The sequence below is a fragment of the Leptodactylus fuscus genome, chromosome 2, assembly GCF_031893055.1.
Source record: "Leptodactylus fuscus isolate aLepFus1 chromosome 2, aLepFus1.hap2, whole genome shotgun sequence".
In the NCBI taxonomy this organism is placed as follows: domain Eukaryota; kingdom Metazoa; phylum Chordata; class Amphibia; order Anura; family Leptodactylidae; genus Leptodactylus; species Leptodactylus fuscus.
The window spans coordinates 191,515,590-191,540,110 of record NC_134266.1 but is presented as its reverse complement, the minus strand read 5'-3'; the positions used below and the strand labels follow the sequence as shown (position 1 = coordinate 191,540,110).

The 24,521-nt window shown below is 39.4% G+C and overlaps 1 protein-coding gene across 1 annotated transcript in view; it reads left to right on the top strand.

The window, feature by feature from the left end:
- Window positions 1–750: 750 nt before the first annotated feature.
- Window positions 751–24,521, top strand: part of HS6ST3 (heparan sulfate 6-O-sulfotransferase 3) — a 522,789-nt gene continuing 499,018 nt past the window's right edge. Inside the window, exon 1 of the mRNA XM_075265347.1 lies at window positions 751–1,648. Within this exon, the coding sequence (XP_075121448.1) occupies window positions 1,089–1,648 (560 nt within the window). The 5' untranslated portion in view covers window positions 751–1,088. The remainder of the gene's footprint in view (window positions 1,649–24,521) is intronic.

Sequence of the window (24,521 nt, the reverse complement as noted above, 5' to 3'; positions counted from 1 at the left end):
GTAACTGTAAAATGACGACAATGTCCATTTGTTACAGAATTAATTCTATTGTTCTCTGGATGCAGCCGCGATAGAGGTTGGGTGTAATGTTCATTAATGGAATTACTTACAGCAAGTCCAGAGAAATGTCTTAGCTTCTGATCCTTTCTAGAGGCATAATAATCATTGAATATTGACCTCAACGTTGTTTCCGTGCTCATTATTACAAGCAGTATTTGCAGTATATAAGACAGCATAAGCTGAAATTTAGGCATGTTGTATTATATGCTGAATATATGGCTTATAATACTATATACATTATCCATGCACTGATTTACTTATGTGTTATTTTCTTATATGTATTCTTGTTATTAATCCTTTTTCTAATATTTTTATTAAGCTGAACAGTTTTGGTTTAGCCTTCCTATAAGGATCTGTAAAGTTTTTTTTTTTCTTGTTCTCTTAGTACAATGCACATTCCAAGATGCTGCAGATGCTCAGTGCTGCAGTAACTGAACGTGGATGAGAAAGGTGATTATTCCACATCCAGCTCCTGCTTGCATTGGTTTCTTACAGACCTTGCCCACCCCTGACTGATTGGGCTCCATTAGCCATCAGTGCATTTCTCATTGGCGTCTGCATTGTAGGAGTCTATCTAGTCCCTGTTTACATTTTCTATTGGTTGAAGATGCCGTCTGGTTTATTCCCAGCAGAAGTCTGTGATTGGGTATGAGAACTGAGACATCAGTTTGCTATTGGCTTTGTGTGTGTTAGAAATTCTAGCATTCTGTGAAGCAGACGGCGAGGGTTTCCTGTGTGCAGGCAATGTAAGAAGACAGCTAAGAATGCTGTGTGACACCTGGCTCCTTCACGTGTCCTCCTCACACTTGTAACTTCCTTACCGCATTGAACTTATTGTATAATGCAGTGACTGCTCTCTCCTTGAGATAAGGTTGTCGTAGGACATTTCCCCTAGAGATGGGCACTGTGAAGCAGCAAGTTACAACACTGGAATCTAAAGACAAGCTTACTTATGTTACTTGATATTATCCCACAGAATAAAGGTGCAGTCATCCTTGGTTATTCATGAGAAAAACCTTCCTGGAATCATGGATGAAAGAGCCAACAAGTTGATCTTGGCCCCGGTACTTGCTGTACTCTTTGTAATGATTGTCTACCAGTATATATGCCCCACTGGGACCAACTCATGGCATTTTCGGGCAGGAGACTCTTTGAGAGGGGCAGCCCAGTCCTCAGAGCTTCCTGCCATGGCAGAGGCTCAGTGGCAGGGAGAGGATGATGAGAGTGAAGTTCCTGAGGACAACATCCCTCAGAAATTCCAGCCGACCTTCAAATTTATGGCCAAAGACCTCTACAGGTTTGTGGATTTTAACATCAAAGGAGACGATGTGATTGTGTTCCTGCATATACAGAAAACAGGAGGCACTACTTTTGGGAGGCACTTAGTAAGGAATATCCATCTGGAACAACCTTGTGATTGCAAGCCAGGCCAGAAGAAGTGTACCTGTCACCGTCCTGGCAGAAAGGAGACCTGGTTATTCTCTCGCTTCTCTACAGGCTGGAGTTGCGGATTGCATGCAGACTGGACTGAGCTCACCAACTGTGTACCGGCTATCATGGAGAAAAAAGACAGCCAGAAGAATCACAGGTCAGTCCATTGTCCCTTACTGATGTCTAAGTCTTGACCAAGTGCTCTACTTTATTCCTTTGCCATAGGCACATAAGGCATATATCTATAGTACACATTGTAATGCAGATTAGTTTATATGCTAGTCTATAGATTACATGTGGCTGTTCACAATGTGAGGACATGTAAACTGTTGTTGCATACTGTGCCTCCTTCATGTGCGTAGCCTGGACAGCACTTTGTAGTGGTGATATAGATTTCAGCACCATGGACAGTAGCGCTGCTCGCCTGCCAGCTCTAGTTAATGTACTGCACTGCATTCAGTGGAGCAGAGGCAGGGAAGGAATGAACGCAGAATACAGTTCATAGCATGGATACCTTCCTTACCTAATAGTATCTTCTATGCAGATTGCATTTAATCATACACATAACAATTGTCTTGGGACACTTTATTTTATTGGTATCTAGATCACATATACAGTTTGCGTCACAAGAACTACAGAGTATAAATATTTATATAAAATGGAGTTTAATAAATCATAACCCATTATAATCAATCAGTTGTAAGCAGTATAAAATACAGTATAATGAGGTATCATCAATATTCAATGAATATCTAAAATATTTAACATTTGTATACATCCATGAGTTCTGTTTTGCTAAGAGTGTTAGTGAAATTGTATACTCACTGTCTGGACCATATTTCAAGGCTAAATATCCTTCTTAGTGTCTGTACGTGTTAGTTTTTAGGTGTATTTCTGCCCATCTATGGGGGGATCCTGGTACACGTGGGATGCAGTTTCTGTGTTTGTATCTCTGTGTGACCATACAGATGATCAAGGACTGTGCAGCATTGTGTAGTTATAGGAACTCCTGGCCTTCTCCTGCATTCGCTGTACTTGCTCGTTAACGGTGATGACTGTGGGCTGTAATTTAGCTTTCCGAGTCTTTCATTCAGTTACAGAATCTGCTGTCTTTCCCGCTATAAGCATAATAATGATGATGACTGTGGGCTGTGAAGCTGCGTTTGGCTGCAGAGTCTTTGGTTCAGGATCGCCTGCCTCTCCCTGGCGTGTGCACTCAGCACAATAGTGATGATGACTGGGGCAGTGAAGCAGCTTTCACATGCAGGGTCTTCCTTCCTCCACTGTACTCACTATGGTTTATTCTTTGCACACAGAATCTTCAGTATTAGATGATTCTTCTTTTCAATGCTAAAGTGAAAGATTAAATATCCTACTTCCTAGATTCATTTTTAAGTAAAACCATGTTTTGTCTGTTTATAAAATTTAGACACTATTTCCATAGTTCTGTGGGATTGTGGTTTTTTTTATACGCCTATAATTAGTTTAATACTATTACTATACCTATATGCTGGCAGTATATACAGTTTATGCAGTGCATATCCAAAAACTTGACACTTTATGCATAGTTGAAATGAGGAGATCTACACTTTTTTTCTATGTTTAATGTAGATTTCTGTTCTCCTTTTCCAGATTAACTACATAAATCATTTTTCATGACATATTTTTCTCTAAATCATTGCAATGTTTTATGCATCCTTAACCTTGGTTTGTCTGTGTTATATGCATAATTCCCAATGCAAAATTAGAAAAAAAGATCCCTACCTATCATGTTCTGTTTATTATTGAGATCGAATCTTACGGTATTGTGGCAGATGAGCCTTTGGGTCTCACTAAGACATGGAATCCCAGATGCAACTGCTACCTATGCAAACCTTATAGTTACATTCCTTAAAGGGATTCTACCATTAAAACCTTTTTTTTTTGTGGATAAGACGTCAGAATAGCCTTTAGAAAGGCTATTCATCTCTTACCTTTAGATGTGATCTCCGCCGCGCCTTTCCTTAGAAATACCGTTTTTTACCGGTATGCAAATGAGTTCTCTTGCAGCAATGGGGGCGGGCCCCAGCGCTCAAACAGTGATGGGGGCATCCCCACCGCTGCCAGAGAAGTGTCTCCAAGCGCTGCCTCCTTCTTCGTCCGCAGCGTCATCTGCAATGTCTTCTTCTGGCGCAGGCTCGTAACTTCTAGGCCTCGGGCCTTGGGCAGAGCAGACTGCGCAGGAGCACAGGTCACAGGAAAATGGCCGCTTGCACATTATTGTTAGCGGCCATTTTCCTGTGGCCTGTGCGCCTGCGCAGTCTGCTCTGCTAGAAGTTCCAAGCCTGCGCCGGAAGAAGACATTGAAGATGATGCTGTGGACAAAGAAGGAGGTGGCACTGGAGACATTTCTCTAACGGTGGTGGGGGTGGCCCCATCGCTATTTGAGCGCTGGGGCCCGCCCCCATCACTGCGAGAGAACTCATTTGCATACCGGTAAAAACCGGTATTTCTAAGGAACGGCGAAGCGGAGACCACGTCTAAAGGTAAGAGACAAATAGCCTAGTTAGTCTGATTTATTATCCTAGAGTTGTAAGGTACACGTGATATACCTATGGTATACCATTGTTTAGTATAGTGTCATGATATGCCAAAGAGTCTGATAAGTGCAGGTTCCATCTCTGTGACCCACACCTGTCTCAATAATAGGCCTGCTGTCCATATCCTGTTTGGATAGAGAGGCTGTAAGTTATGGAAACAGCAAAGTAAGCTGTGCTTCACTTTATCGTAATCCTCAGAGAACTGAGCAATGGTTACAGAAACAGTGTAGCTCACATTCCCTTCTGTGAGAGTCACGGAAAAAGCCAAGCAAATACCCGTCCTGCTGGTTGGGACTATTCCACAATATATTTCTATCTCAGATATGAGTGGCTGAGATGGGGATTACCATTTAAAACTTCTGTCAAGCCCATACAGTATGTACAGGACCTTGGTAGTTTGGAGTGTGGCCTTGTAGACAGCAGCAAGAGCTAGGGCTACTGAGAAATATCAATGTCTGCAGAAAATGTATTTTCTTGTTTTTGGTATCCTTCATTATATGATACATTAATTTGTGAACTTAAGACAGATACTTATGGATTTTGTTAATTGCATTTTTTTTAAAAGGTTCTGTCTCAACCATAAGAGATGTGTGAAGTATAAGCGAGGTAAGGAAAGGTACCGTACATGTAATAATTTTAAAGATGTAACCCACAATATTTCCCAAGCACAACTTATAGATTGAATATTGATAAATACAGTATATATTAGGTTGCTTTCACATGAAAGCAATAATCACTAAAATGCCTACTTTCAAGTCACACTTAAGACATTGCAAATACACACTCTCAAACTCCTACACTCACTTACCTGCTTCTTTTAAATAGGTCTGGTGCCAAATAAGTTTATTTTCCTACTATAAATTAGTCCATTGGCTGCAGACTCTAACCCATTCCGGTTCCTTGAATCTGTAAACATGTTACATGTTTCCACCATGCTAGCTCCTACATCTACAGCACTTCAGAGAATAAGATGGGACCCCATGGGAGGAAATAGTGTAACTAGTCATGAACCTGGTGGAGACATTGACTACATAATTGCCTAATCTAACAGGTCTTAAAGCAAGCCTTCGGTTCACAATAAAAAAATCACAACAAATATTTGTCCATCTCCTATTCCTGGATCTAGTATTAGACATTATTATAGCATATTCTATGTTTAAAAAATTGTTGGGGATTATAAAAAGCATTTTTTTTTATTGCGTTGAAGCAATATCAGGCTATGTCTGAAATTCCATCGCATCTAGATTTGTAAATGGGCTAAGTAGCAATACCAGACCAATAAATGTCTATGACTAAATAAGTAATAAAGAAGAAATACAGGCTTACTATTTACGACTATTCATGCTATGTCACACATTTTCAGAGAGTTAGCACTGACTGAGAACTGGCATGCAATCCTAGAATCTATTATGAAAATTCTTCACTTGAGAATATGTCAACCATCCTATATCATTCGCACTGGGTCGTGCCGCCAGTGTATGATAACATTCCTGAATAGGCCCTTATTGGACCAGTGTAGATAGCAAAGAAGATCAGGGAGAATATCCACAGAGCTGATGTGGCTGTGATGTCATAATGCCACCCAGGGGACATGTGACCTTGGTCTTCAGTCTTTTCACAGTATCTGAGCCCTTGTCCATCAGCAGCAGTGAGGACATGGCCTTGTGACCTTTCAGATATATTACCTTTCAGATAATCTACGTGAAAGGAAATGGTTGCCTGAAGAGTGAGGCTCCAAACAACCATTTTCATTCTTCATTACAAATTCAACACCATTTTGTGACATAGTATGTACATAAACATGGTATAAATATATTGGCGAGGAGTCATAAAACATTAGTATAGTATAGATTTATTATAAGTTCTCTGTTGTTTGTGAATCTCTTTGAAGCTAATCCCCCTGTGTTAGCTTATCCATCTGTCCTGAGTGCATGTTGCTCCCCGCTAGAATTAGCAGCTGATGATGGGGTATATGTTGCGACCAATCTTTTAAAACATGCATTGTCTGCAATATTTTCCCACATGTCCAGGAATTGTGCGAGTCGCTATGAAAGTGTTACACTCATTGTGCGTTTTAATAGCTGTTCACCTCACACAGTCCTTCATAACCTATCATGTTTGCAAAGGGAGTATTACAAGAACAGGACAGAAAGCTGGACTAACAGAAGAGCTTAGCTTAAAAACCGTACAACAACACAGACTATAGAAAAAGCTATATTAATATTACACCTCTGACTGTATTATGTAAAGTAGCCACAAAAGAAAAAGATATCCAGAACCCAATCTAACATCAGGTGAGACCCTACAAATTATTAGTACGTGCTCGATACTTGCTAGGTGTCGAATGCCTTGGCACTGTTCCACTCGGTATCTAGCAGAGACCCAATTGGTGCGCTGGACTACACACAGTTTTAATATACTTAGACAGTATTTTTTTCCTGTTTTATATTAATTATATGGCTCTGTATTCTTGTTGTATAACATATGACTCACGACTATCTTCCTATGCAGAATGTGGCTCTCCAGGTAAGAAAGTTTGACTTGAGTTGCAAAATGTGACTTTTATTCCATGCACCTTGCCACTTAAATGGAAATCCACCCAACCATTGTGCTATTGTGTCAATCTAATTGACTTTTACGGAGTTGTCCCAAAGTGTTGTGCAACACTTTGAACCAGCTGGACATTTTGGTAGCTGCTTCACAGTAATTGCTTTAAGCCCTGCATTTTGTGAATGAATGTGAGTTAATAGGCTGCAATACTGGGCAAAGGCAATCTAAAATAATGTGGAAAATCTTGTTGTCTAGTCTTGAAGAGACTTGGAATCTATAATAGTATTTGTGTGGCCTCGGACATATCTGCCCATCTGAACATTTTCTGATCTGATTGCCCACACCAGAATAGTAGAATATATTTTATCATATACCATAACTATATACAGGAATTATGCAGTCTTTTCTATATTACTCTCAGTAACAATGAAGCCAGGCAGTCTGGGCTCAGTTTCACATTGCATTGTTTACTGAATCTCTATCTGTCATCATCTGCATGAAAACTGCAAATTGTTTTCATTTTACATAGAATCAGTAGTTTGTTATGATCACTGACATGTAATTCTGCTTAGGAGTCCATTAGCATTTAGTAAAACTTCCTCTAGAATTCATGCTGAAGTGAAGGTTAAAAAGAACTGTCAAATAAAAATAGAAATGGCTGCTTTTTATTGCCTTAAATACATTCAATATAAATGTGCCATATGCTACCAGTTATGTGTATTACTCACCTATATACTGTACGTAGACACTGAATCAGAAGTAGCCATAGACTACAGCGGTTAACTTGTTGGGCATATGAGTAGTTTTTACAATTAGGTAAATGTCTAGCTTGTACAACACCCTATTGTTATGTATTATGTTAAATTATTTTAATGGGGATTACTGTTGAGGAACCCTCTCTGTTAGAGCCATGGTCCTCAACCCATGGGACTTGTATTTAATTGTTGCAGCATATTGTATTGTATTAGGGGTAGTTTACTGTGATCTATCTTCATGGGGGTTCATGACATAGGTGAGTTGAGAAACACTCCTAGAGGATCATTAACATTTCTACGACTATCAACAACACCCCCAGTGTATCATGTGGTTGTGTTTTACCTTTTGCATATAGGCTGTAGTTTATGGGATAGAAGGAGAGGAGCAGGTGCAGACAGCTGAGGGCAAAGAACTGAAAAGTATGAGCAGCTCTACTTGGTACAAGTGATTCAGTAACCCATGACCTGAGCCAATGAGGACATGTAGTGGCAGCTAAGAAAAAGTGCACCATGGTGGATTCTGCTGAACCATAGACTCTTGATAATGCTTCTGTTCCTGCGGTTCTTGGACTCACCCTAGAGAGCATACCAGCACATGACTAGACTCTGTGCTCTGTGGAGGGCTACAACGTATTACCCTATCAAGGTGACAGTGGTTTATAGTGATTTGCTTATAGCTGTAAGTGTTATACTGAGTTGGGACGCTGCTTGCAGAGTGATCCACAGCAATGGATTCCTTCAAGTACTGTAATACCTATTTTGGGCTGTTATTACTATTATATTATGGAAAGTCAGCAGTATTGTACCACACTAGCTGTCTTCGAGTACTGAGTCCGATAGAACAGCTGTGCAGACACAAATGGATTTGGTGGTAACAAACACAGTGATCGAACTCCCTAGGTTTCACTGCAGCCATTTACTTGACTAAAGTTATATTCTCCTGTATTGTTACTTACTGGAAAGAAATCTGAGTTACGAAGAACATATCTTATGCGTCTCATCTGTCTTCCCTGTAGGTTCAGTACCCCCTCACACATTAATAGTTGTCAGGGTTCTGTGATGTCACTTCTCATTTTATGGTGGCCACATGGTGCTAAAAAACATCCATGTATGGTGCATACATTTTTCTAATAGCTTGTTATGGGACTGTACCATATTGCTAATAATATTGCAGTTTTACCTGTGGTCATTACCAGTCTGTCATCACTGACATCAGTAATAGTAGCTAATTTGTTAGGTGCACCTTACTATTGGGGTAAGTTCACACAGAGTATTTGCAAGAGGATTTTGAGGTGGAATCTGCCTCAAAAAACACCGCCAGTTTATTTCAGTGGGAGTCAAGTAGCAGTAGAGAAAAAAAAAGTGACATGCCCTATCTTTCTGCTTTGAAAAACCATTGAAATCAATGGAAGGCGTAAAAAGCATTTTTTTTTACACAGTTTTTGATACATTTTTTGCAAAAACTGCTAGAGCTTTTTGAAAAGGATTTTGCCAGGTTCAAAAATGCATCAAAAACTAATTTCCCTTAGTGTGATTGACTGTCCAATGAATTGTAACACCAAGATTTCAGAAGCGTTGTATTGAGAATAAATTGTTAACATGAAAAAATTAGCTTTCTGTGGCTGAATTGTAAAGTGTGCCATGAGTTCTTATTTGAATGCCTGAGCTCATGCCGTCTTTCACCATGAATTTGTCAGGGACAGTGACACCTCTGAGATCTTCGGGTTTTATTGAGATTGAGTTACCGTTCAATTATCAATGTCTCAAAATAGGCAACTGATAATGTGACATTAGGGAGAGCAATGGAATGAGCTCATTTACATAGCAATCCATTGCCAGGCAACTGACAAAGTTTTGGAATCAGTCTTGGCCAGCCTCCATATAACTGTGCTATTATAATGGCATACGAGAACATAACTTATTATTAGGTAGATGTATCTAATAAAATTAATGGTCAAGTTCTTAATAGCAGATTATATTATAATATATTAAAAGTAAATATATATGCACTGTAAATTGAAACCTAAAACATGTTGTGTTTTCTATCACATTGGAATAATATCGATATTTAGACTGTTTTTGTATCTATATTGTCATTCCATTTTTTTTTTTTTTTGCTTTGTCATAGGAGCAGAAAATCGTACTTGATGGACCCCTTTGACTTATGGGCGTATTGGCTTTTGTTATGGTAGTGCTGCATACTATGCAATTTTTTTTCCAGGAAATATAAAGAAAATCTGCGATGGAGGCTCTAATATCATTTATTTTTATATTCTTGTTTTGAATTAAGATTGCAATAAAATATAGCATGAAATATTCAATATAGAGCAGTCAGAGCAAAGTACAGCTCTAAGCCGAATTTTCTAGCAATAACATAATGTGTATTATAAAGAACTTTCAGGACTGAAACATAAACTTGCTATTCTTTACATAGCAATGGATTATTGATGGGAAACTGATTCATAGACCTGATCACTATTCACCTGAATGGGTCTGAGAGACAGTGTCAGACATAGCTACTCTACCTGGATAAAACTAAGGGTCCATTCACATGGAGGAAAACAGTGCTTTATTTGGCGCTAAACTTTCAGCGCTGAAAAAAAGCCTCCCATTGATTTCAATGGGTTCTGCTAGCTTTTTTTTTCCCCCACTAGCGGAATTATCTGCTGAAAAATTCCGCTAGTGGAAAAAAAAGCTAGTGGCACCTATTGAAGTAAATGGGAGGCTTTTTTTTTCAGTGGTGAAAATTCAGAGGCAAATAAAGCACCATTTTCCTCCGTGTGTATGGACTCTAAGGGCTAGTTCAAACGTAAATTATGTGTGGCTTATTTTGGTCCTGAAAAAAAGTTTTCTAAATAGGAAGCATTTTTTGAACCTTAACACGCCCTTTGGAGCTTTTTTTTTTGAGCGGTTTTTTTTTTTTAGAACCGCTTCAAAAAACGCTAGGCGTTTTTTTCCTCCCGTAAAGTGAATGGGCCGAAAAAAATGTGCATTTTCCGCCTCCCATTCACTTCTATTGCTTTCTTCAGGGGGAAAACACCTGAAGAAAGGTCATGTCGCTTCTTTTTTCTGCTAGCGGCGAAAAACTGCTAGCAGAAAAAAAAAGCTAGCAGTCTACATAGACCACTATTGTAATGAGGCGGATTTTGAGGCGAAATCCGCCATCAAAATACGCCTCTTTGCCCCCGTGTGATCTAGCCTTAAAGGGACTAGACCACCTCTTCTATTCTATAGCTCAGGTCATGGAATTTTTTATCCCAAGACTCATTCATTAATGTTTTAGTCCAAGAAAATCTTTCAGAAGGAATGTGTAACCAGAAAACAACCTATTTTAAAACAAGTTTTTATGTTAAACATATTTATAAATAATTTTTGATGCGGTTACTGCAATTTTCACACTGGCCACTAACCTTAATAATAGGCTTGTGAAGTCTGTAGGGATTTTCTTTGCATCAGTCGCTTTACTTACATCAAAGACAAGACAGACAGGATTACAGAAGAAGATAGCATCTCAATAGACAACACCACTGAATCATCATTGCATCCACTACTGACAATAGACAATAACATAGTTTAACTCCTCCTCCTCCCTCCAAAAGGCTTGCCTAGAGAATTCTCCCATAGATGTGAATGATTTGTTTGCAGATTATTGCAGCCTATGGCCATGACTATGCTGTAAATGATATCACTAAATGCTGTTAACAGTGTGGCAAGATGGCAGCTCCCATATTCGTATACAGAAAATAGAAAAACATATCTACAATAACAAAGTAAAAGCAGTTTAGAAAAAGGCAATATGTTTCACCATCTGGTTTCAGTAAATTAATTCTAAAAATGTGATACATTAACTTTAAATATGTTGTCAAATATACTGTACTATATTTTTATATACCAGTGGGGTATTTCCCTCTGGGACATTTATTGCATATCCACAGGATTCCATTAGTATCCAAGAGATGGGACCTGCATGTGATTGACTAATCTCCACTCTCCCAAAGCAGTGAAGTGAAAGAGCTTTGTATACCATTCATTTCTATGGGAGCATGCTATTTGAATAATGTTCGCTCATCTCGAAATGATTACCTCTGCTCTCACTGTGGCTGCAAAATATGTTTGCAGAGACCACAGTTCCCAAGATAGGTGTGGGTCTAAGAGGTGGGGGTCTGTATCTATCAGACATTTGGGGCCTATCCCATGGATGAACCATAAATGTCCCAGATGGGAATATCCCTTTAATGTTTATGCCAGTCTGTATTAGTTAACAAAATAAACTTCATGTATCAGGTAGCAAGAAGAGACAGTTTTGCCAAATTTATGAAAATGGTGCACACAATATTATACAGAACTACCTGTGTTCTCCCTCCCCATGCAGTATAATTACCCATTGGTGCCCCTCACACAGAATAATACTCCTGTGTGTCCCACACAGTGTATTCCACTTAGTACCCCCATTGACCCTTGGAAAAAGATTAATCTCTTGGCTGCTGTTCCCAAAATCCTGATACCTTAGAACAGTAGTAGGGATCAGCAACCATTTCTGCTACCTGCACATAAATAGGGGCCAAGGATGATTACTGATCCCTACTGCTGCCTTAAGATATCAGGGTATAGGGGACAGTGACTGGGAGATGAATGTTCCTTCTGACTGCTGCCATAACAAAAGGTCCTGGATGGAACAGTTCAAACAGCCAATATCTGCACTCCAATCCGCCAATTGAGTATTCCTGCTGTAGGCAGTTGGACACCTTTTCACTGTATACAGCATTTCATGGCAGGTGTATATTACCACAAAAAGTATTACACTGCATTCATTTCATTGCATTGCATTTTAGGTTTTTCGAAGTGCACACCATGTACTTCTCTTTTTTAGGTTCAACAATTGTATTGCACCTTTAAATAGTAAGAAACCAGTAAAGCTATATTCACATCTGTTTCTGACTCTCCATTGGATACTCTGTCGCAGTGTCTGATGAAAATCGGTGAAGAAAAAAGTCCTGCAAAGAGGCTTTTTCCTCCGCAGGTTTCAGTTTAAACACAACAGACACCCAACAGACCCCATAATAGTCAATCAAACAGACTCTGTGTGATACCACTGTTTTATTGGCCTCTCCGTTGTTTGGGTCCTCCGATGGTCCTGACCTACAGAGAGGCAACACTTATGTGAGCCTAGTGTAAGTCTGGAGCCTAATTCACAATTGACTGACATCTCAGAATAATATCTTGAGATTTTCCCTGATAGACTTAATAACCATCTTCTTCTTTTGGCTGTAGTAAAATATGTGATTTGGAAAGTAATCAAGCCACCTATTCTATACTGTAATTGCTGTAGCGCAGATGATTTGATGCTCCATTAGCTGTCTTCACATATAGCTGCTTCACTGCTATACTTTATTTGTTCTGCTAATGATACAATTTGTTTCTTATTTTTGAACAATGAATGCAACTTATAGCATCTATAATAAAAGAAACACTGCCGTAAAGTTTCATCTTAAGAAACTTTTAGAAAGAATGGAACAAATTGCCTTAGTTTTGATGGGGGCATTTTGATATACTGGCTGTGCTTATATGAGCATCATGATACAGTATAAACAGGGAAAGGTAGTTGCCTACTAACTATGCGTGTACATAAGGCCTACTTGCCAAGCTGCACCTGGTTTTGCTATGGTTTAAGTTGCATGTACAAGTGCATGAAGATGATTAACATAATTCACGTGTGATGACCACTGACAAGCTGTACGGACACCCTAAATGTTGCACTTTGTTCACATTTTGGGACCTATTTGTGTCCCTTGTTAAACTACTTTTAAGCTACAACTTCCAGCTTGTCCAGACTGTTGAAATAAATGGCGAGCTATAGGTTAGCTGTGATTTGTCAAGTATGTTGTGCTATACTTCATGGTAGTAAAAGCATTATAGCTCACACTCTTTGTGTTATAAATTTAATGGCTGTTAGGCATCATATTATGATCCTTAAAGGGTCATTCTCATCTCAACTGTTCATGATGGTTGGGAGTTATGGCTATTCTACACTGTTTCTATTACCCCCATTGAGATGTAGAAACAGCGTCTCACAATGAGCTATGTTGTTCCATATCTCCCGAAGTTATGGGAACCGCGTTAAGTACTGTGCAATACTGTTTCTGCAACTCCTGTTTGCCTCTAAAAGAGTTATGGGAATTACATATTTTGCTGTTTCTATAACTACTGACTTGATGGTTGCATATTTCCAGTTGAGATTTTCCTATCTTTAGTATAGACCTTTCTTTTTTTTTTTTTTAACAAAGTTTGGGTAAGGACCCCAGAGGTTTGTGCAGTGCTGTGTCCCTGGCAGTTGAGGGAGGTCACCCTGTCCATCAGAGGTCACTCAGATGGACAGGGTGACCTCCCTCAACTGCCAAGTTGGAACCTCAGAACAAGAATTCACAGTACCCTCACCTGTAGGTCATGAGCCGATGAGCTCAAGTACCACCCTCCTGGCTGACTTGGTACTGGCCAAGACAGGTCCTGATCTACCTTCCTGCTGGTAAGGGGCAATATACATTTGCTCTTGCTATTCACATGACAGATTTCTCATTCCTTTACTTCATCCTGGACAGATGTCAAGTCACCATGAAGGTGACAACTGTATTGGAAACTGAATCTGTATTCTATTCTATTCTATTCTATCCTATTCTATTCTATTATGGTGAACATGATAATTACTGTGTAAACTGCTATAGCTATACTAACATAGGCAGCTGAGACAAAAGATAAAGGAGACAGGAGAATATAGGAAGGATACAGGAGGATGGTAGAAGATAGTGTTATAGACACTTATTTTTCAAATGGAGCTAATTACGATATATGGGGAGGCCCAAACAAAAAATGCTAATAGTTTCCTCAAAGTTTGGGAACCATTGGTATAGCCCATCGGTAGCAAATTTCTAGGTTCAACACCTGACACGTCCACTAATAATCTGTTTGCAGAGGCCATGGCAGTTGCATCACTGGTCACATGGCCCATCATCCATATCCTATTATATATTGGTGGAAGAGTAATTCCTGTACATACATAGGGCAGCCTGTGTAAGAATTAATGCTCTAGAAACTGCTTCTTCTTACCAGTACTTGGTATTTTAGAAAATCAGCACACTAAAAATGACTTCTCTGTCCAGCTCTGGACAATTTAGGTGAGCATTTTCAGAATAAAGCAATACACCCGGGGTTGCCTTACCAACATCATAACATAACAGAGCATTTAGATATTTTTGAGGCATAATTCCAGTTGAAATGGTTTTATGTAAATCAGAGAAGTGTATTATTTAATCTTGTGACCTCTCTATATGAACTGTGCATGTATGATATGCATATATAGTCAGCTTAAGGCTTCCCTCTGTGCCCCTGTTGGTGATGTACATAGTACTTAGTCCATGGGGTTCCAAAGTGGTGGTTGCCTCCAACAACTGTAGAGTTTCAGTGCAAATGCAGTGGATACCCATAGGTTGGCTGATGGCTAGGCTGCCTCTTGTACTATGCCCGCACAGTACATGTTCAGCACACGTGTAATAAAGGAGGCAGCTACTGTCATCTGTGACTTATATACCCTATGATAGCACTGTAGTAATATTCAACTGGTGCCTGCTTCCCCCATAGACTATGGTTTATCCCTAGGGGGTCCTATCACTAATCTGCTTTTCGTTGGGATTCCCATCTAAAATAAGGCGGTTAAACTTTTTAATATTGAGCTTACAATATGTTGTATAACATCACACCGTAAATAATAATTACTATTAGGCTGGGCCTACACATTGCGGGAAAAAATGCAGGCTTTTACAGCACATGCAAAGTGGGTGGGATTCTGACTATCAATTTTTTCTATATTTCAGCATGTCAATTATACTAAAGTAAATTCTGGCAGATAGCTATAATAAGGACAGAAGGTCCTACAGGAAAACTCTGTGGACTTTTTTGTGCAAGGTGCTATGGAAAGAAACTGCGATGTATATCCGTTGTGGTCTTTTCTGTAGCACTTTTTAGCTGCTACGTGGGGCCTTAGCCTTAGTATACACAACGTGGGGCCCCGGCCTTATAGAGATTTTTTCTGTAGAGCTTTGTCTGCAACCTTGTATCTTGTATCTTCTATATCTTTGTACATTTTTAATATTACACTTAAAATAGGCTGTATAGTAACATACAATAATTAAATATTACTGTTGTAGAGTTTTTTATTCTGTAGCACTTTGCCTCTGTGTCCTTGTATCCTACATCTTTTATATCTTTATATGTATTTATTATTGCCCTTAAAATCTTTTATAATATCATACAATAATAAAAAATTACTATTGTAGAGTTCTTTTTTCCTGTAGACCGTTGTCTCTGCATCCTTGTATCCTTGTACCTTTTTAATATTGAACTTAAAATATGTGTTATACTGTATATCATACAATAATTAAAAATCACGGTTTGAGAGTTTTTTTTTCTCCTATAGCCCTTTGCTTCTGTATCCTTGTATCCAGTATCTTTTGTAACCTTGTACCTTTTTAATACTGTAATTAAAATATATTGCATAATTTCACACAATCATTTAAAATTAATATTCAAGAGTTGTTTTTTCTACAACGCTTTGTCTCTGTATCCTTGTGCCACAACTCTCAATGTAATTGACATTGAATATACAATAAAAACAAAGGCAATTTCATTTTCAATTAAGGAAATCTGTGTACCCATACATGGCTGCTTTAACACATTAGTGGTCCATACACAAAGATTTCATAAGTGGAACACCCCCCAAGGACACAAAGTGGTATGACTGTGGTGGCATAGCTAATCACAGCTAATTTTTTTGTGTTAAGCCATACCCCTAATCCCCCTCTCTCAATCAGTCCCTTGGTGCCCACATACAATATAATGTCCCCTTACTTGCCCCTAAGTGGTATAATGCCTCCATATACAGTAGTATGATGCCCCTTAGTTTCCCCACACAGTATAATGCTTCCTTATGATCCCCTCACAGGTCGTGCCACAAAAAATGTTATACTTACCTAACAACATTACCATGGTGCTATCAGCATGTTCCGGTTCTAGTGCCTTGTCTGACTGGGCACTCATTTTACTGCTACAGATAGCAATAGTTATAGCCTGAATGGTAAGATGGGATCTGAAAGCTTCCTGCCTGCCATTGTATTCTAAGAATGCAATTTCAGCTGAATTGGAACTTGTTTTCTGGAACAGTTTGACAAGATTATCCTTCTAGATCCAGGACGGCTGATAGGTCCTCCTGTGCTATATGGCTCAGTGCAAGGGCACCATTTGCCATATTCTTAATTCAGTACTGGCCACAGTAGAGGAAAAGAGAGAACCAAGATGGTGTATACCCATATATCACATTGACTAAACCAGGTATGCCAAAGACATATACACAAGTGTCCATATTATTCTTGAAATAATAACTTATGCTGCACTATATAGGCAAAAGAAACATTTATTCCACAGTACAGCACATTACCCATGTTAACAACTATGATTACAGTACCCTGTTTCCCTGAAAATAAGACAGTGTCTGATATTAAATTCTCTTCTGAAATATATGACCTGTCTTATTTTCGGGGGATGTCTTATGGAGCGGCTGGAGCAGGGGACAATCAGCAGTCATGCCGGTGCTTCCTTAACGGAGTGCCGGCATGACTGCCGGTTGTAGGTGGTGCAAGAGGTGGTGGTGGTGGGGGAGGTATGCTAGTTACCTTCCCCATCTTCATAGCAGCGCTGGTGCTGCTGTTAGTCATGGTGGTGGAAGTGGTTGGCGGGGCTTAGCAGAGATTAGCGAGGCTTCCGGCGGTTGTGCCGGAGAGTCTCACTTAGTGGGCATTGCAGCCGGCTGAACGCTGTGCTCCGTGTGCACAGGAAAGCTGGCTGCCTCCTCTGCTGTGATACCACTGTTCCGGCTGCTGTGGGATGAGCTGGGAGAGTGGACTCCCCGCAGCATACGATGCTTTCCCAGCTCATCTTACAGCGGCAGGAACAGTGGTATCACAGCAAAGGCAGCAGCCGGCATACCTGTGCACACGGAACATCGTGCACAGTGTTCTGCCGGCTGCAGTGTTTTTGGGGATGTCTTATTTTCAAGGGGTGCCTTATATTAGGCAATTTAACAAAACCTCCCCCATGCCTTACTTTTGGGGATGTCTTATTTTCGGGGAAACAGGGTAGTAGCATTTTACTTCAATTCTAAAAACATGTCTTTAAAGAGTGTCTTGTTCGATATCATAAGAAGTCATTCATTGACTGTTCCATATATCTGAATGGGGTTTGCAGAAATCTATGCACAATCCTTCAGAAGCATTCACATTCAGATGTATAAAGAATAGTTACAGGAATGAATGTGAATATACCTTTAGGAGGGGGGGGGGGGCACTGTACAGAACACAGGTATAACTGCATTTGGTTCTGGTATCACAGGTGACAGGAAGGCTCTTTCTCAGTTAGTTCCCAGCTAGTCCTGAACCTACCTGATAGGTGATACATGTTGAGTGTGGGTTATGGTCTAACTTAAAAAGATGACATAGTATTTACTTGTTTAGGCTCTTTCACTTTAGAGATCACAGCTATTTTTCCAGTGGACTAGTTGTTATAACTCTGTCGTTCTTATCCTTTGTGATTCCTGGAAATGTAGGAATAAGCTGACAATTGAATGGCACCACTCTCTGTGTGAACTATTATTGGGAACTTTTGTTGAATATGTAGTATAAGTATTTCTAAAACAGACATGAGCAATGTTCCCTGTAAGCTTTGGCAAATGCTGAGCTGAGTTATTAGGGAGCTGGGCAATGTTCCATCAGGTAGGTGTTTAGAATACATAGGAACATTAGTATGTCTGAAAAAAGAATATAGCCTACTAAATGAAAAGATTCTTTAAGACGCTAACCAGCAAAATCCAGGCTTCACCATGCAATGCTCCTAGCAGTGTCTATCAAATACTACCATGCAGTGCTCATACTGCCATGACACTCCTGACAGGACCAAGTACCTCAGCATTAGGCCTAAGCAAATACAATAGAATAGCGACCTCCATAGAACTACCAGAAGTACAGCGTTGTGCAAAATAACTGTCCAAAAAAGCCAAAAACCACAATGCTGCACAAAATATCTCCCCCAAACTTCCATACAAATATTGCAGTGTTACACAATGTGTAATACACATCATACCTTTCAATTGTGAACCATAAATATATGCCAGTACAGCAGCACCAACTGCGACATCAACCCCTTTCCACCGCTCCCCCACTGGCAGTATTATTTAATCCCTCTTCTCACTCTTTTCCCCATTGGCAGCAGCATTCAATTCTCTTTCCCCCCCTCCCTTACTGACAATGGCATTTAATGCTCTTCCTCCCCCTCCCCCTCTGGCAGCAGCATTGACCCCCCACACACACACTATTACCTCCGGCAGAAGCAGCATCTACCCCCCCCCCCCCACCCCAATTTGCCCTCTAGCATTGATCTTGAGAGAGGATGAAGGGAATTAGGAGAACAGGGAGAGAGTGACAAAGCCGAGCAAGTCATGGCGTACCTCAGTCTTCGTCCCCACGTAGCAGGCCGCAGCAAAAAACTGCAGAGCTTTTCACAGAAAGTAAAGTAAAGGAAACCTCTGCGACTTCCTGCTTCCATTATAGCTATAGGGAAACTGCAAGCGTTTTCATAGGTTTAATTGACATGCTACAATTACCAACGCAACGGTTTTGGAAATCGCAGAGTGTCTACTGCACATATTTTCCGTCAATAAGTGGATGGATTCACTAGAATCCCCATACACTGTGCACTGACTGTAAAATGTTTACGCCACGTGGATCTCTGGCGACCCCCAGCATAATTGTGAAGTAACTAGTAGTTGTTACAAATACTGACGCGTTTCGAACTATACGTATAGTTCGAAACGCGTCAGTCTTTGTAACAACTACTATGTGCAATATCATCTTGATCTAATCACCCCGATGGATTTATATTTTTAACATGTTCACTTAATAAAGAGAGTTTTTATTCAGAAGAAAAATGCTGGATTCTCCTTCTTCTATATAATGTTTCCCCACAAGGACGACTTCCTAGGTCAGAGGAAGTTTTTTTTGGAGGTCCGGGCAGTTTCTTCTTCCAAAGGGTCATGAGTTTCCTCTTTCTTGTTCTTTTTTACTGGACTTTAAGAGTTGTTACATTGGGTTGTGTTTTCCCTTCCCTCTACCCTATGTGCTTCATATTATAATTGTGAAGTGTCCTGCTGCATTGCTCCCTCCCTATTCTCTTCTGCTATCTAATGGCAGTGTCAGAGGGCGAGGAGGGTTTCTTCATTGTTATGGCTGCATTTTCTAATGGATGCTTCTTATTCAGCACAGAAGTAATGTGTAAGGTTGTTGTAGTGCCAGGCACAGTACACAGTTTAACCTTTTTAGTGAGTGGAGTGACAGGAGGGCTTATACAGCCCCTCACTATACAGCTTCAACACTGGCCCGTAGAGCAGACAAGTTCTGTAATGGTGAAATTCAGTATTTTATAAAAGATTAATAGAAATCTCATTCATTTTGGTGTGTCTGTATAATACTGTGTTTAGTTCGATTGCATTTCCACACCATGGGGCCTTAGCCTAAGACATCTGCTTGCACCTGTGTATCTTATTGTACAAGTGAGATCTTCAATTTCTTAGCAACAGAACTCAAGAAGTATGGTGTTCTGTATAAAAATTCATTATAGATGACTGCTATGGGCACTGCCAACTGGCAAGACTACAACACTGGCAATAGAGTGGTGTGAAAATTGGTATTTATTAATGGACTGTATTAGTACAAGTTGGTTTGGAGCCATCTAATATGTTTTATGTTGCATTTTTCTGTTGAAGTGGAAGTAGCTCATACTGTAGTTTATTTGTATCAAAACATCCCAGGGCTGCTTCATAAAATCCCTGTGTACACAAGACGTCTTGATGTGTTTTTTATTGTCTATCATGTCAGCACTTGTACAAACTGTACGATTGTCAAACATCTTAAAAAAAGAAATATTTTGATGGATAAACTAGAGAATGTTGTGCTGTATATAATAAATTAGACAGTGATTGTAGATCTCTTACTGTAGATGCTGGAGTACTGACACCTGGTGCTGCTCATCTACAAGCATAGATTGTCTCCGATTATTTTTCATTGATGTGATTTTGCAGGATTTGAGTCTTATTGGTCACATTGGTTTCGTTAAAATATTCAATATGAAGCGGTCATATTTTCTATATGATTTTTTTAACTTGTTCACATTGTTCAGATTAAAGGATGACTAAAGTTGATTCAGTTTATGTTGCAGGGACACGTGATATTCATATAGAAAATGAGGGATAACATATTGTAGAAACACATAAAACATGCTCATGCAAATTTACTAATGTGTTTGCACCTAGAGGCTGAGGCACCACGTTGCGGAAACGCAGCTTTTTTTGTTGCAGATTTTGCTGCAGTTTTTTGAGCCAAAACCAGGATTGGATTGAGCAGAAGGTAGAAATATATGAACTTCCTATATATTTCCCATTTGTTTTGAAGCCATTCTTGGCCTTGGCTCAAAAAAACGCAGCACAATGTGCAACAAAAAAAGCTGAGTTTCCGCAATGTTGGGCCAGAATGTGGAAAAAAAAATTGCCAAAATTTGCTGCATTTCTGAAATGTCACATATAACTTGGTAATTTTTTATACCAATTAGCTCAGTAAGGAAGCATAGCTTAGTGAAAAGGGAGTGTAAGGCTAAGGCCCCACGGGCCGACCCGCAGCCAAAAATAGCTACCAGGAAAAACTGCGGTGGCAACACATTGCGGTTCTTCCTGCAGAGCTTTAAACAGAAAGTTCGAGGAGTTTTCCTCCGCAGACTTTCTGTAACAATTATATCTATGGGGAACCATCGGCGTTTCTGTGGAGATAATTGTTGTGCTGCGATTTACAAAACTGCACCACATTTTCCAAATGCGGCGTTTCCGCATGGCGATTTTTGCTGCAAAGTGGGCATGGGATTCATTTGAATCCCATTCACTTTGCCTGTACTGCAAAACACCGAAATGTTTCCTACAACGTTTCTGCTGGGGGCAAATCGTGGCATTTACGACCCGTGGGGTCCAGGTCTAACTTTTCCGAAAATAGGTGTGGTTTAAAATACTAAATTTTTCATCAGAAACACACCTACATTTTTATATAATTTTTTTTTACAAGTTTACAAACGTTTGGTACAAATTAGGCTAACCAATAGGTTGTGTAACTGTTTAGATAAGAAATCAATGTGCCAAATGAATTATACAACCTGAGCCCCTGTTATAAATTTGATACATATTCGGATTGCCCGTATTATAATAGCTTACAAGGTCTAGTAGTAAATGTGGACCAATGAATTTACCATTTGAGACCAGGGCCCCATGTTACAAAAGTGCAGCAGTTTTGAAAATAGCAGCATTTCAATTATACCTATAGAAACTGTGGCGTTTTTCATCTAGACATAATAAGGACTAAATACAGTATAATAGACCTAGGCAAAAGTGTTTTTTTTTTTTTTTTTCTTTTTACTGTGGCTTGCTGTATGGGGCCTTAACCTAAAACTGAAATGATTACAATCCTGTTTTTCTCTTTTATAAGACTGTGGGGGCTGAAATCCATTTGTCTGCATTTCTTGTCTTATAGAAGGGAGAGAGATATGGCTGTGCAATGGAAAATTTGCCCAACGTATCTGTTCATCTCTGCTCCTGAATTATATATGCAGAAACTTTTTGAAGTCTTTCTCTTGCAAGCATAGCTGTTTTCAGACTTCACCAGCTTTTAATTCCATGGACAGAAAGTAGCTGTCATTGTCAGGCATATTAACTCTCATGGGGTTAACTATTCACCTGATCACCCAGAAGATCCCCTGCAGCAAGAGAGTCTTATCGGTACCATCCCTCTCACTCTGTACGGACATGCTTCATTGAATTTATATGTGTAGAGTACAGGAAACATTATCTGATATATATATATATATATATATATATATATATATATATATATATTGTAAATATGTATGGTGTCACTGTACATATATATATATCCAGATCAAGGGCCTCTTATTAAGTACATTATTATTGAGAATAACAGCATATACTGGATACTTGTGTTTTCAAACATACATGACAATCCAAGACCAAATAAATTCCTATAGTCTATGTTACAATAAAACTCATCTTCACCATGAAATAAATAATGGCAGAACACATCACTATGTTCTGAATGAATGAATGATTGACAAATACAAGAGATGTAATACGTACTCAGAAAAAATTCTATAACAGTAATATGTAATGTTATGTACATTATTTTGAATTGATGTTAAATTAAACTGTACAGGTTTTTTTTTTATTATTTGAGATGGAAAGTTAAATGTAAAGAGACTAAAGGTATCGCCATGAAATCAGCCATTTGATATCACATTGTGGGATACAAAGTTCACCTAGCATAACATGGGATATTACCTGCATTGTAATGAGACGATATTATAAAATGTAATTTGCTTATTGAGTAGGTCAACTAACGTTATGTTCCATTACCCTGACTTAATGGCCATTAGTAGACCCAGTCTAGTGTTTGTAATGACTTGTGGATAGATTAAATGTACTGTAAGATAAGGTACGGCACTTTGCACTTTAATACTTTTTCATTTATTAAATGAAGACTAAAGATTTAGTATCAGCCCTGTAATATGCATTAACCTTTATAATGTTTCTTTGAAAATGTTAATATAAAATATAATACATATGCAAATATGTATTATAATAAAACATATAACAAAATTTGACACCATGTACTATTCAGTAATATTAATTATAACTAAGTATTAGTGATAAAATATTGTTATGTTAATTGTCAGGGTTTTTTTTTTATACTAAACTCTCTAAAGTACTGTATGAATTTTGGGTGCAGTTACTGCTGGCCTTTCCAAAATTATCCATTTTTTTTAAAATGTAGATAGTGAGTAGGGTTGAGCCGATCTTGAGATTTCAAGATCGTTTTTAAAATCCGATTTCCGATCATTTTCTATTCAAACCCAATTCCGATCCCAATTCCGATCCTAATGCAATTCAATGGGATTTTTTTTAATGATTGAAGATCGGATTTTAAAAACAATCCTATTCACTACACAGCATGGAGTCCAAAAATTGAACGCTTCAATTTTTGGACTCCACGCTGTGTAGTGATTGAAAAAAAATCCCCTGGCTACTTAGTCCTCCCCCACTTACCTGCACAGAATCCCTGCCGCTCCCCGTTCTTCTCGCTCCTCTTCTCTCTCCTTCACATGCCTTCAGAGCGCCGTGCGCGCCCCCGCCTCCCAGGCTAGTGTTAGAGATGCTGGGAGTAGGTGGGGCTTGTTGTGGCTTAGGAGAGTGTGGGCGGGAGACGTGAGTGCATCACATGTTCCTAAGCCACAAGCCCCGCCTCCTCCCAGCATCTCTAACAATAGCCTTGGAGGCAGGGGTGCGCTAGGCTCCCTGAAGGTGAAAGAGGAGTGAGAAGAATGGGAAGCAGCAGCAGATCTGTGCAGGCAAGTTGAGCGTTCGGTATCAGAATTCCGTTCCCAATCTTTTTTAGGCAGGATCGGAACCCGATCATGATTGTGCAATTTACTCGATCGCCGATCGGGATCTGATATTTTCCGATCCCGATCACTCAACCCTAATTGTGATCCCCATATAGGGATCACATGTGCATTTTTCTTCCCATCAGTATTTCTTTGTAGAATGGGAGGAAATCCATGCAAACACGGGGAGAACATAGAAACTCCTTGCAGATGTTGTTCTTGGCAGGATTTGAACTCAGGAATACAGCAGTGCAGTGTGTTGGCCCCCGAAATTATCCATTTCTGTAGAGATGGAAAAATCGTTTTGCAACAATCTGGATCCAACCCAATTATTCCAAATTGTTCGGTTTTTAACAATCTCCCTCGCCAGATCCATCACCAATAAGGCTCATCGAATATTGGTGAATGCAGATCGTCCCTTATCAAATCGTTTCTTAGACACCCTACAACCTGTTTGCCATTAATTTCAATAAGACTTTAAGGTCCTGGTTGATAAGCATTAAGGGGCAAAATAATCCTGGATATATAGGATCTCAACTCTCGTTCGATATCAGTTTTA